Genomic DNA, 13952 nt, shown 5'->3' on the forward strand with positions numbered 1-13952 from the left:
AGTACAATACTATTGACCAATCAGAGAAAAAAGAGGGAAGGGTGGTCCCCGATCAACCAAGAAAGCTCCGCTGAGTGTTTTCTACAATGAGTTTGTTATGACTATGGATTGGTAAAACTGATATAGGCCTATTTTTTTAGAACTTTGAGTTATCTGGTAAGCTACATCAAAATGGGGTGGATTTTTTTCAGCCGGAGAACACTCTCAAGATAAGAAAATCATCTTAACCCATTATTGCGCTCTGCCCCTACACATTCCCTTTCCAACTCCAATCTTTACCCCCCCCCCTCCCCCTCACCCCCCCCCCTCTCTCTCTCTCTCTCGATATTTCCTTCAGTCTGTCTCTCCCTTATTCCATTTCCTCCTCCTTTTCTTGTCACACCAAATTATAGATCCTAATCGAGCAGATTATAATTTAAAAAAGGCACTGGCACTGTTTGACCTTTAACACACCTTTAATCAAATATGAAATCCACCCTCGAATCAAATGCATCTCAATAAAACAGAAAATGATAGACCATAATGACATCAAGGTTTGGCGAAAATCTGTCAAAGGACTATTCACTTTTTTTTATTGGTGAATAAAATCAATCTCAAAACAATCACAATAGTTATTTTATCATGCATTTTTTTCTGCCACCCCCTTTTTATATTATTGTTTTTATTATTTTTATACGATTGTTTCCAATAATTGGATCACTGTCTTGTAATATTGTCAAAAATTTTTTTAATTGAGGGGTGCGATTTATTTCTTCCCTCTTTTTTTTTTATTGTATCAGGATTTTTACATGGAAGAGCAGTGTGCAAGAAGGCTATACTGACTTCACAAAAATGTAACTTTGGGAGAAGAAAATCACATGTCTGCTTGAAATATTTTTTGATAGATTTTTGTCAAACCTCCGTTGATACTTTGTTTCTTATTTTCTATTTGTTATACATTTTGGTGTTAAGAAACCTTGAATTACGTAAGAGCAAACTGTGATGTTGGAATCGCTTCAGACATGTGTATATAGGCCTAATCAAAAATTGACCATGGTCACAAAGAAAACATACGATTTTCATATTCTACTTAATAGCAGGTAAACTAGAAATATCTACTATCTGTCATGAAAATGTATTATGAATAACACTCTCACGTAACACGGTATTTTCTGTTCATCAAATTGATAAAATACTTCGTCTTCATGATCTTCACTAGCTTAATATCAGAGTTGAACAACTGAAGTCCAAATTCTATATGTATTTCATAAAACGTAAACAACGGCAAGCATAGGCCTATAAACAAAGTAGATCCTGATCATTGTTGCATATTGAGATGACTGAAAACATCCCAGGCATAATAATTCATTACGTAGATACAATTAAACCTCTCGGATCATATACAATGTGGATATACATGGAGTGAATGAATAAATATAGAAAGAAATGTAGGACAACATTTAAAACAGACTGAAATGCATCATAGGTTTTCAAATTTTTATATAGGATTTCAGTTCATACTTCCAACTAGTCCATATTAGTATAATTTCAGTCTACAGTTTGCATAGCTGTGTTGGACGATGCAACTGAAATTGTCATAAATACATGATAAAAGTTCACATCTTGACAGGTCCCTGCACAGTAAAAGAAAAATAGCACATCGTTTAAGCCTGTCACTCTAACAACAAGTTGTTTAAACTAAAAAGTTTTAAAAATATAGTTGTTAGAGTGACGGGCTTAAACAATGTGACTAAAATTATTTTAAAAAACGTTTTTACAGTGCGGGAACGATCTTTTACAGGGGGTGCTGATGTAAAGTTGACTAGCAAAAAAAAAGGGTTTCACTATAAAAGAGGGTCAATTTGGTTCCGAGAAATTTGACAAGCCAAAAAAAAGGGGGGGGTTCACTAATTAATTTACAATTTGGTACACCTACAAGATTTCCAGGGGGTGCTGCTTATGGGAAATTATACACAATACTATACACGCAGCACCCCGGCGAAAATATAGGGTGTACTTCAGCACCCCCGCTTCCCAGGGCCATGCATCTTGAATACAATAAAATGTATCATATTACATAGGCGGATCCAGGGGGGCCCGAGGGGCCCGGCCCCCCCCCCCCCTATTGGCGGAGCAAAAAAAAAAAAAGGGGGAAAGAAAGAAAAAGAAGGCCGAAAAGAGAGGAGAAAAAAAGAAGGAGAAACATAAGAGGAGGAAGACGAGTGAATAAAATAAGATCAGGTGAACACTGGGAAAATAATAAAAAAAATCTTTCATGTCGGGATATAAAATTTTCGCTCGCGCTTCGCGCTCGCATTGCCTTTTAGGTAATTTACATATCTTGCTCAATATGGAGCTTAAAATATCAAATTCTGAAGTCAATATACAAAACATATTTCAGCTCGGAAATTGAACTTTCATTATTTTGTTTGATTTACAAATTGATTTTTAAAGTGCTCTGTAAAAATTTCTGTTTTATGGGCTGAATATTAACATTTTCTGCTTGCGCTGCGCTCGCAAAATTTGATTTGTCAGGTACCTATTATTTTCCTGTATTCCATAAAGTTATCAAAATATCCCTATTCAGGTCAGATTGTCAAAACGTATCAGCAAGCGATGCACGCTCGCATTTTGATTGGTGAGTTATGTATATCTCAATATTAATTATAAAACTAAAATCCCCATTTGATGACAGTTTATCATAAATTTCGGCTCGCGATTTCCGCTCGCATTGATTGTTGAAAGATATCAACTCATGCATCTTATTCATAATTACAAAAGTGCTTTAAAATAATGTCCAGTTTTCAGGCCATAATATTAACAGATTTTGCGCTCTCATGCTTAGGAAGAGAAATAGGAAGATAGTCATCATTTTCATATGATGACATAATGTCCTTATAGAATTTCCCGGTCCTATGTCAAAACTCAAAGTAATAATAATGAAACATATCAGCTCTTTTTAAACTGTGATCCATATCCACGGTATCTCACAATTTTCCTACAAAGTGCTTGAAATACAGAGCTTAAATTGACCCTTTTTCAGATCGGAATATCATATATTTTTAGCTCGCGCTTTGCGCTCGCTTTATTGATTTTCATGATAAGAAAGGTATTTAGAATACCCATATTCTAGGTCGAAATCTGAAACACGCATTTATTCAGATATTCCCTGCTTGTTCTCTATCATCATCCAGTTTCAGCCATCACAATATCAAGAATTGTCTGCTCGCGCTTTGCGCTCGCATTATTAATGTAGGAAACTTTCCAATTACTCATCCTTTTCATGATTTACAAAACATGAATAGAGTGTCCAGAATTTTTCCGTTCGCGCTCGCATCAATTGTTTAGTTATATACTTATACTTTTCACGATTACAAAAAGTGCTTAGAATTTCCATTCTTCAGGTAGAAATGTCAAAATTTTCAGCTCGCGCTTCGCGCTCGCATTATTTGATAGTTAAAATATGTAACGTCTTCATGGATAACAAGCAGCTGTTAACAGATCTTTTTTTTTTATCAGATCAAAACGTATATTAACAGTAAATAAAAAAATTCTGCTCGCACTTTGCGCTCGCATTATTAATATAGGAAGATTTCAAATTACTCATCCTTTTCATGATTTACAAAATATGAATAAAGTGTCCCATTTTTAGGTTTAAATCTCGAATTTTCAGCTCGCGCTTCGCGCTCGCATCAATTATTTAGTTATATACTTATCGTTTTCCATTCTTCAGGTAAAAATGTCAAAATTTTCAGCTCGCGCTTCGCGCTCGCATTATTTGATAGTTGAAATATGTAACGCCTTCATGGCTAAGAAGCTGCCGTTAACAGATCCTTTTTTATCAGATCGAAACGCATATTAAAAATTTCTGCTCGCGCTTCGCGCTCGCACTTTTTAAATAAGGCTTATGTTATTATAAGAATATATATAAAGCTTAGAAGTGACTATTAGGACTACCCCTTCAAAGAAACAAACAAAAATTAACTTCGAGCGGCCGATCGGAGAAAATGTGGCTGAAAAAAAAATTCCGGGCCCCCCCCCCCCCCATATTGGCCAAGGCTGGATCCGCCCCTGTATTACTTGATTTTTCTGATGCAGATTTCAGTTTTGTCAGGATGCAAAATATACTTTGTAATACGGTCTTTCAGAGCTCACTCATGTCATGTTGCTGGGACGTCAGAGCAACACCAACATTAAATGGTGCATTCTCTATTTCCCACAACCCCCCCCCCCTCCCCTCCTCTCGTCAGACAGCTCTGGCAAACCAATACTCAACCTTATTCATATATGAAGTAGACTATATACGTTGTTAAAAAAATATACCGAAAATAATCTTATTCTGTGTAATTCAGATTCAGGGGCATTTGCCCCTCCCTCTCCCCAAAGTTATGCATCAACTTTTTAAAATATTTTTAAAAGAATATTTACTTTTTAAAGTAAGAACATGACAATTATTGCTTGCTCCCAGGTTTGATCAAATTCATTGTCCAAAATTTTGAAGTAATCATCACATTTGTTTTGATCATCATCATGATCGCTCTTTAGAGTGTGGGATTTGAAATGATTTCTCATACTTCTCTGCTTTTTAACTATTTTTTTACAGTAGTAAAGTTGACATGCACTCTCATAACCTTTGGGCAGTTTCTGACTTTGCTAAAATATGTTTTCTTTTCAAATGACCAGTTTTAAAGTTTGTGCCTCAATTAAACCTTGCCTTCAAAACACAAGGAAAACGGGACCAAACTTCTCCAATTTCCACCATTGACAAAAGAAGATTTATCCTTTTCTTATTCCCCTGGTTGACTCCGTAACCATTGTTCAACTATGGCAGCGTTGTTATCCATCCACCAGATATTAGCTTGAATCAAATCTTCAACTTGTTCCATTGTCCTTGTAGAACTTCCAAAGTCCCGTCCAACCTTGAAATCTCGTACCTATTTTTTTAATATGAATATATAGATTAATGTATATTTCAGTAAATATTATCGATAATCAACCAGCCAGATGAGCTCAAAATCAAATTCATGGTGAGAATATCAATAGTCAATAATCAGGCGGAAATTCTATATATATATATATATATATATATATGTGTGTGTGTGTGAAGTTATACATGCACAACAGCTTTGGCAACTCTTTTTTTTTTATTGTAAAGAAATGGATAAAGAGAACAATGGTAGGCGTAGCTTAAATCAAGGTTCCCCAGAGCTATCTACCCTTTGGAAAAATTGGTGGATCGGATCGGATCGGGGTCGCCCTAGCCACTAACCCGTCTCTGTGGTCTAGTGGTTAAGGCACCGGCGTTCAAAGCTGGGGGCCCGGGTTCGATTCCCGGCAGAGACATTTTTTCGGCATCACCAATTTTTCAAAGGGTAGATAGCTCTGGGGAACCTTGATTTAAGCTACGCCTACCATTGTTCTCTTTATCCATTTCTTTACAATATATATATATATAACATATACATATATATATAATATATACATATATAATCATTTCCCTTCCCACAGAGACTTCTTGATTAATGTCGTGTTACTGATCGCACCCACCCTCTATCTCTCCCTCCCTCTTCACCTCCCCTCTCTCTCTCCCCCTTGCTCTCTCCCTTCTCTCTCTCTCTCTCCATTTAATATATCCATCTCTTTATCACTCTGTCTGTCTCTGCCTCTGCTTGTCTGTGTCTGTCTCTATCTATCTGTCTATCTATCTATCTGACTATATAGCTGTCTATATATATATCTGTCTGTTTATCTATATATCTATCTATCTATTATTTCTATTTATCAATCTTTCTTTCTATCTATCTATCTATATATATATATCTATCTATCTATTCGTTCATTTATTTATTTATTTGATAATTTATTCATTTATTTATTCATATATTAATTCATTTATAGATATATCTATCGTTGAATGAAATGTTATTAACTATACTATTTAATTGCTTGTCTTTTAAATACATAATAGCCCATAAAACATCTTCAAATACCTCTTTTTGGGATGGGTTGGGGTGAAAACTCATCTTGAAACACAAAACTATGACATCATTATGCTTTAAACTCGATCATAAATACGATAACAAAGTCTTTTACGAAAATAACAGTAAAACATAATAACATTTCAACTCATTTATAATTTACGATATGAACCGATGTCAGAATTCGCCACTGGTTCGTGTTCAAATATTTGATAATGGGACATTTAAAAAAAAAGTTGCCCTAATTATCATTATTTACCACAAGCTTCTAAAATATATTTTCAGGTGTGCTTTAATGTAATTACCATCTGAAGTTCACCAGGAGTATTCATGTACTTGGTGACTGCCTTGAGTATGAAACGCATGACGAAGAAACTGTTTCCATAGCTGCAGAAAAATGGCGTGAGAAACAAAACAAGAGAAGCAAGATTATAGCATCCCGTGAAGTCTCTAGAATATATAGCTTTTGTGACAGGCCTATATGATTTATATAAGGTTGGCCAAGTCTGGACACCAACTAGGAAGCTAACCGACTTTTTGTCGGATATCCTGGACCATCCCAAACAAATTACCCTACTTGAAAATCATCACAATGGGGGTAACCACACACAAACAAATTGTCTGAGATGATAAGTGACGTATATATGGCAATGAGCGCCATGGCGGCGATCGCTCCCGGGAAAGGGGGGGGGGGGGGGCTCGAATGTCAAAGCTTGTACTGCAGCCTATGGTAGAGCCTCGTCTCGCCTCCAGTATTATATAGAGGGACAAGAAAATCTTTACATGCCATCCTGGGTCACTTCTGATCATCCACTTTTTTAGTAACGTAATAGTTAGTAATAGTTTATAGTAATACATCAAGCTTTGAGAGGATAATAGAAAGTACCTTTCCCAAATCTATATACGATGAATATTTTTGCAAGTACAGCAGGGACGTTGCAGCCGGGGTATGGGGCACTAACCCCCGGAAAAATCCCACATGATTTTTTTTTCGAAACGAATGTGCCCTTTATGACATAAACCCTTTCTAAAAATCTGTGTATTTTCGTCCCTGAAGTTGACCTCGTTTATTCGTTATAAATTTCAATGTTTCCTTCTTTTTTTATTAATTTCTCGGGGTGGTAAAAAAGATACCTCTCCTTCCTTTTCCGTGATACCATGGACGCCCCCCCCCCCTTAATTAAAACAGCGAAAATTTCCAACCAAATTTTTTTGCAACATTCCTTAACCAGACCGTTCCTTCATACAGTTGTGCACAAAACTTAGCGAACACCACCACAAATGCACCCCGGGGGTGGGGCAGTCAAATATATTGCTGTACACATGCATGACCAAAAAAAAAACGCGTTCAAAGGGTTATTGTTTTTTTTTTTCAGTTTTGGACGCGGGCAGCGCGTGCAATCGTAAAGGGTATCAAAAACATCGATTAAAAAAAAAGGTGGTTTTGAAAGACTGGTCAATGGTCAATCGCGGGGTCAAATGTATTTAGGTTATTTTTCCAAAGTATTTTTAAAAACTAGCCAAACGTATTTAGGGTATATGTTTTCATCCCAAGCTTTTACCCCGGGGCTTTTTCCTCCTCATTTCTAAAAAGTGCATGTTCGGGTTTTTCCCCGATTGTGGTATAACCCTAACTGCCCTAGGGGGAGGGGGCTGCACCGCCCATGAATATAGTTTGGTCTATTTAAGCTTATTGTTAGCAAGTAGACAAAACTTGTTTAGGGGTCATATTTTGGCGACAACTTGTTTAGGGGCCAAAATGTATCAATGAAACCCGCGAAAAACTAGGGGGTTATTTTGCACACAGAGAAAAACTCGTTTAGGGAGTGTTTGGAAATATTTTGGTCACGCATGTGTACAGCAATGTACAGCAACACTACAATGCTCGGCAAGCCTAGAAAAACAAACTTTATTGAATGTAAATATTTTAATCCCCTGAATACACGCTTAAATCTGTAAAACATGGCAGAACTTGGAACACTTTGAATATGTTCATTTTCTGGTCGGGTTCACAAACTTTTAAGGACCACTGTATTCACATCGACATTCACTAAACTTCTGAGTATAAATGTAGTTGATCCTATATGGATCATGGATGAACAAACATTAGCCTACAAAGTTTGAAGTCTCAAGAGTCATCTATGGAATATCGTAATTTATGTAGTTGTTTACCGCTCAAGTCTAGACATAGGTACACCTGTATCATGTATATTCTTTCCCTTCAAAGTATATTTTGCAAAGTTCGATGAACACAATATTCTTCGGAAAATTCCCAAATAAAGCGCGGTAATGGCTAAATCCTTTAAAGTTATTAGGGAAAATGCTAACAAATAGGGTTATCAATTAACTTTTAAACTCGAGTAACCACATAATGAAATAAATGGGACGAAATTAATGCTCAAATTTACTCAAATATTAAAAAAAAGTCTTACATGATCTTTGAAAAATGACAATCTATCACTCAAAGCTTACTCATTCATGATAACTTGTTTATGCTTGTCAAAATCATTATCGGCAATATGATTTTTTTGGCCCAACGTGAACCTATTTTTTCATAAGAAATTACCAAAAGTAAGTGGACCAGTTTTTCAATACCCATGCCCTTGCGCCCCCCCCCCCCCCATGAAGTCCTAGTTTCGCCCCTTAGGAGTGTCAATTATTCTTTACATGTTGGATTCAACTTGCTTTAGACAATTTGACTCAATCAATCAAATATGTGTTATGACCATTCCCCAAACTCAATGTTTCGAAAAACATTTAATCTTCGTAACTAGTTCTTGTTTACAGTAAGGTTTATCCGTCGACATTAACATCATTAATCATTCTTCCACTCAAACAAATAATGCATTTTCTCTTTGTCTATATTTTCTGATTATCCAACTTAGTATATTTTATTCAATAAAAATCAACATAGTTCATAACACAATCATTATAAATACATCACTTGATACCTTGTAATAATGATCAATTCAAATATCTTCATACAAATTAAAATGTGCACATTTTACTGAAAAAAATCAATGGTGATAGCGACTTTCTTTGAATATACCTATTATATTGAAAATACACAGGGTAATTGAATGACAATGGCAATCAAATACATTCAAATCTTTCGGAATATACAAGTACTAGACATTATGTATATTGCGTTTGAAACGTCAGCTATTCATTACTATTTCTAAAAGAATGTGTGCAAGATATCTCTGAGATAACAATAATATTTGGGAATATACGGTAATCAATAAAAATTTTAATTAATAAGTGAATTGAAGTGCATTTTTTTAATGCAAGTTTGAATTCGACTCGTAGACTGCATGAAATGAACATGGTGGTATATAGGCCTATACCATTTCAAAAATAAACTCGTACTATCACATGAACATGTAAGCATAATTGCATTGATGACGAAAGCAAAACTATTCCAAAGTAATTTGAAGTTGGTATTATCAGAAAAGGAGAGATGGCGGTAAAAGAAGAAGTGCCTTCGGTGAAATGACATCACAAACAATGTCTTGACATAAATAAGCGAATAACGAGTAGGCCTCAATTATGGGTCGACCAAATAAAATGTAAGATAAATAGAGTGCGGGATCATCAGGTGTCATTTTTTCATGAATAACCATAATTTTAGTATCTCACAAACAGTACGCATCGTATACAGTTCAATCACCAATAAAATATTGGTTCTAGGTAAGAAAATGATGACAATTCCTAGCTAATACACGCCCAGCGTGGACATGGACAAGAAATTTCTCGAATTATATACATATATTTGTAAATGAAAAACGTACATTATGTCATGGTAAAAAGAACATAAATTTATTTACATACAACTATCAAGTATTCAATCATTTCTTGTCAAGTGCACGCTTGACGATGTAACTACGACCCGATTTTTTTTTCATAATATTATCTGCAGACATGAACATTCAAACATGAACCATTTCGATGACCAGAAATTGAATAATGCATTAGATCTGTTGCTGAGGGGATTTAGTTTCCTAATTGGATAAAAAAATCTAATCGATTCCTAGTTGTTGCGAAATCGTTCTAGAAAGTCATGAACTTGTCTACGAATTTATTTGATTTAGATTTTGTTCTGGTTGATTATATTGGGAGATATGAATGCACTGAAATCGGTTATCATTATTCAAATCATTTATTTTGTAACGGATATAAATTCATATCCCGACATCTTATACAATGACCTCCATTCTTCTCTAAAAATCGGACTGTAAGAATTGCCTTGATCGTAGTGAACAGCGGGTTTCAAAGACGATCGAAAAACCAAAGCACAATTCCTTTATTGAGACAGTATCATAAAACAACTCACGGGCATTGTATCGACTTGATTTTGACAGTTTTTGCTTTGATTGCATTTGGTTTAGATTTATATCAGAAAAAGATTGTATTACTTATACCAAGATCACAAACAATTTTTTCTATACAATTTAATTATATTATGATAAAGATGAAAATACAATTCTCTCACATAATAATGTTATTATGTACACACAAGTCTGTAGCGCCAATAGACGAGGTTATCTAATTCAAATTTCCTTTGTCATTATGACAAAGGCTCTTTTTCGTATCAGAAATATTTGAATATGCATGCCACAAAGAATACATGATATCTTGAATGGATACCAATAATATTATCACTTATTTACTTTTTTCCAAAATGATTCTAGTTATATAAACTACTTCTATATTACAATCAAATACATGTGAAAATACATACCTGAAATGTATGTCTTTACTATTATTTCTAACTAGATGAAAAAACGTACTATTAATAGAAAATAACAGCAAAAGCACTTTGGCCCATGAGCATATTGGGAAAAATAGGGACGCGAATCATAAAAGGAAAGAAGACGCAGTATATAAGAAAAACACAACAACAGTGGTCTCAGACAAACTACGAGTTGAAGTAATTTGATATAAAATCTGAATATTTCACAACATTCTGTTACATTCTGACACAGAACACTAAATTATGACATTGACGACCAACAAAAAGACTCTTATTTCTTATTCGCGAAATACTGGTACGGTTTCGCAAACGTGTAGCATTTGTTTTGGTGTTGTTTAATTGATTTGTTTGTTGTGAATAAGGAAAAAAAATCTAAAAATACAGCGTTTGCTTTGTTTTCTTCAAAATGAGGATGCTAAGGGAGGTAATTTGGTCAAACTGAGGAATTTAGATTAAAACTATTATGAAGACAAACGTCTAGAAATAGCTGCAGTGTTCAAAGGAAAAACAAAATATGTAATTAGTTGGTGTGGAGGCATGTCGTGCGGAAGTGGGTTCACCAATCCTAAAAAGAAACCGCACAGATCAATCGACTTTAAAACCAACTAACTTTATGAATTTTCGTCTTTCATTAAGAGAAAAAGGGTGTATTGGATTGCTTAATATGCATATATTTTGAGAGGGGAAATGTCTCTGACATATCTGAGCTTGACAATTCATCCGATTAAACCCCTCTAGACATTACAACGGGCGATATCCTTGTAGATGATAATTCTGACGATGATATCAGTGGTAGTCATGATGGTATACCGGGGGTTGACGCCCTCGTCGATTGGGGAGTGGTAATTTGGGCGTAGTCTTCCTTTACATTCCAATCATGGGTGCGGCTCCCTCGAACCAATTTGCTACATCCATAGCATTATTATTCATCCAAGCGACATTTGCTTCTGTCTTCTCAATAGCCTGTTCATATGTCCTTGCTGCAGATCCGAAATCCTTACCGTCTGCGCCGAAATCCTTCAGCTATATAAGATTAAACATAAAATCAAATCATTTTAATTGGGAAAAGATTTCGTTTATTTTGTATCGTTTGCTTTCGAACTATCATTTTTCTTTCCAAACTTTCGCAATATTAATGCAATAATCTACAAATAAGTACAATGTACAAAAAAAACAGGGATAAGATATTGTCGCCAAACAATAAAAAGCTGTATTTTGTTTCCGGTCGAGACTACCTACAATATTTTTATATTAAAATAATCAAACTAGCTTCAATAATCACCAAACAAGGATGGGATGGCGTATCTTGACTTAGATAACGGAAGGTTTTTAATTCTTACATGCACATCTTCTATCGAACGAAGTAAACGAGAGTAATCACATGCTATCTAAAATATCTTGGCTCGTTTAAACGAATATGTATGGACTACGTACAGTTATACAAGTAAATAAGGAGTACGCGCAAACTGCCGTAATTCCTAGAAATTTATGCAAACATACACTGAATATTTTTTGTATACAAGAAACGTGAAATGTATGAATCTATTCAGATGGTATAGTGCATAATACAGGTGTTTTAAGCTTATGTTTTCGCAAGTAATTTGAATTTAGTTCTATGGATGATTTTGTTGACTGTGTTGGATAACCACTGACAGAATTTATTAATCTGAATAATTATAATCTTAAAATAGATGATGGTGAAACACATTGTGATATATTTTGTTGTGAACGGCTATGTAAAGTATATACAAATAACATTTAGACTTACAAAATAGCTGATGATACAATGACAGCATTATTGCTCAGTGAAATCAAGCGTAATTTTCAAGATGATGAAAGAATTAGAACGAATTGGGCTTAGAATTATGAATGAGGATGGGCTGGGGCAATATCAAAACTATTGCTGTTGTATTTTTTGTATTATTCATTTTTTTTTTAATTTGGGATATACAATTTAGAAAAAAAATCAACGAAATTTTTTAGATAAAGCGCATGGTGGTTGATAGCATTTTAAGGGGCCATTTAAATCTGAATTTTTTTTTTTTTTAAATACATCGCAATTTTTATAGGGATGAAAATTGCATAATTAATAGTATGCCCCATCACCGTAAAATAAGAAGCTGTGTGAAATAAGAATATCGCACATGAAAGTGAACTTATACGCTATACTATTAATAACCCTAACGGGAATAGAATATAAGCGTGCTAACTGAATTCATATAAAACAATGATTGAATACATCCCGTCTTAAGGGAATATATTTAGGCTAATACAGTATATTTGATCAGATAAAGCAAAAATAACTTTATAATTAAATCGAGGGGATTTTTTTAAATCACAAAATGCACCAAGACCTATAAAATATACTAATACTACATCAAGATATTACTACAACAATTCTATCCAAATTACGATCCACAAAAATATGTTTGATAAACACACAAAATGCAATGCAGTAACCATTTTCCAATTACAAGACAATTACAATACTATGTGACATGCTACTATAAAGAAAAGCAGGAGAACATTCCATGACCAGAAGGAAAAAATATAGAGCTACACGGAGTCAAGAATGAGACTAGACTATTTTATATGTAAAATTTACAACTAGTGGCAAGACTACAATAGACTAAATGAAAATCTGGTATGCAAAAAAGCGATGGTAATTCATTTTGATGAAGCAATCGAAGTACAAAATTGGTTACTAGAATGAAAACTTGACACATGTGAATAAACAAATTCAGTAATGATTTTAACACGTTTGTGATGATAAAACTCACATGCCATCTCAAGACCAAATCAAATGCATTCGAATAATTTTGTCTTTCTACGTTTTACGTACCTCTTGTAGTTCGAGCTCGGTGTTGAAGTCTGCTGTAACGTCAGCAATTATATTACTGAACGAAAACGAACTTCCGCCATAACTGTGTATTCGCATTGAAAAGTGAAGCATAACAAATCAAAATATAAAGTAATGAACAACACAAAAAACGCTATCAAATATTGATGCTATAAAAATAAGAAGCAATCTGGAAACAAAATGCGTAATTTAATGCAATGAATCTACATATTATAGATTTTGTAATTGCTGTTTAGCATCTTTTCCTGATAATCAACATATTGTTATATATGTATCATCATATCAAAGGAAGTACTATTGTCAAACTTAATATCAAAAGTTTTAAAAATGAATTGGGCCTATAATAGAAATAAAAAGCATTATGCTCCACTGGCACAAATTA

At 34.4% G+C, this 13952-nt stretch overlaps 1 protein-coding gene across 2 annotated transcripts in view; it reads right to left on the minus strand.

Annotated features, from left to right (window-relative positions):
* Window positions 1-436: 436 nt before the first annotated feature.
* Window positions 437-13952, minus strand: part of LOC129257617 (aminopeptidase N-like) — a 32829-nt gene continuing 19313 nt past the window's right edge. Inside the window, exons 18-19 of one of the 2 annotated variants that reach the window (XM_054895992.2) lie at window positions 6263-6344; window positions 437-4913 (exon numbers count right to left, since the gene is read on the minus strand). In XM_054895992.2, coding sequence (XP_054751967.2) covers window positions 4767-4913; window positions 6263-6344 — 229 coding nt within the window. In that variant the 3' untranslated portion in view covers window positions 437-4766. Of the gene's footprint in view, window positions 4914-6262; window positions 6345-8695; window positions 11734-13552; window positions 13635-13952 lie in introns of those variants that run through there. The other variant, XM_054895991.2, reaches the window with a different exon arrangement.

Source organism: Lytechinus pictus, chromosome 3, assembly GCF_037042905.1.
Source record: "Lytechinus pictus isolate F3 Inbred chromosome 3, Lp3.0, whole genome shotgun sequence".
Classification (NCBI taxonomy): Eukaryota; Metazoa; Echinodermata; class Echinoidea; order Temnopleuroida; family Toxopneustidae; genus Lytechinus; species Lytechinus pictus.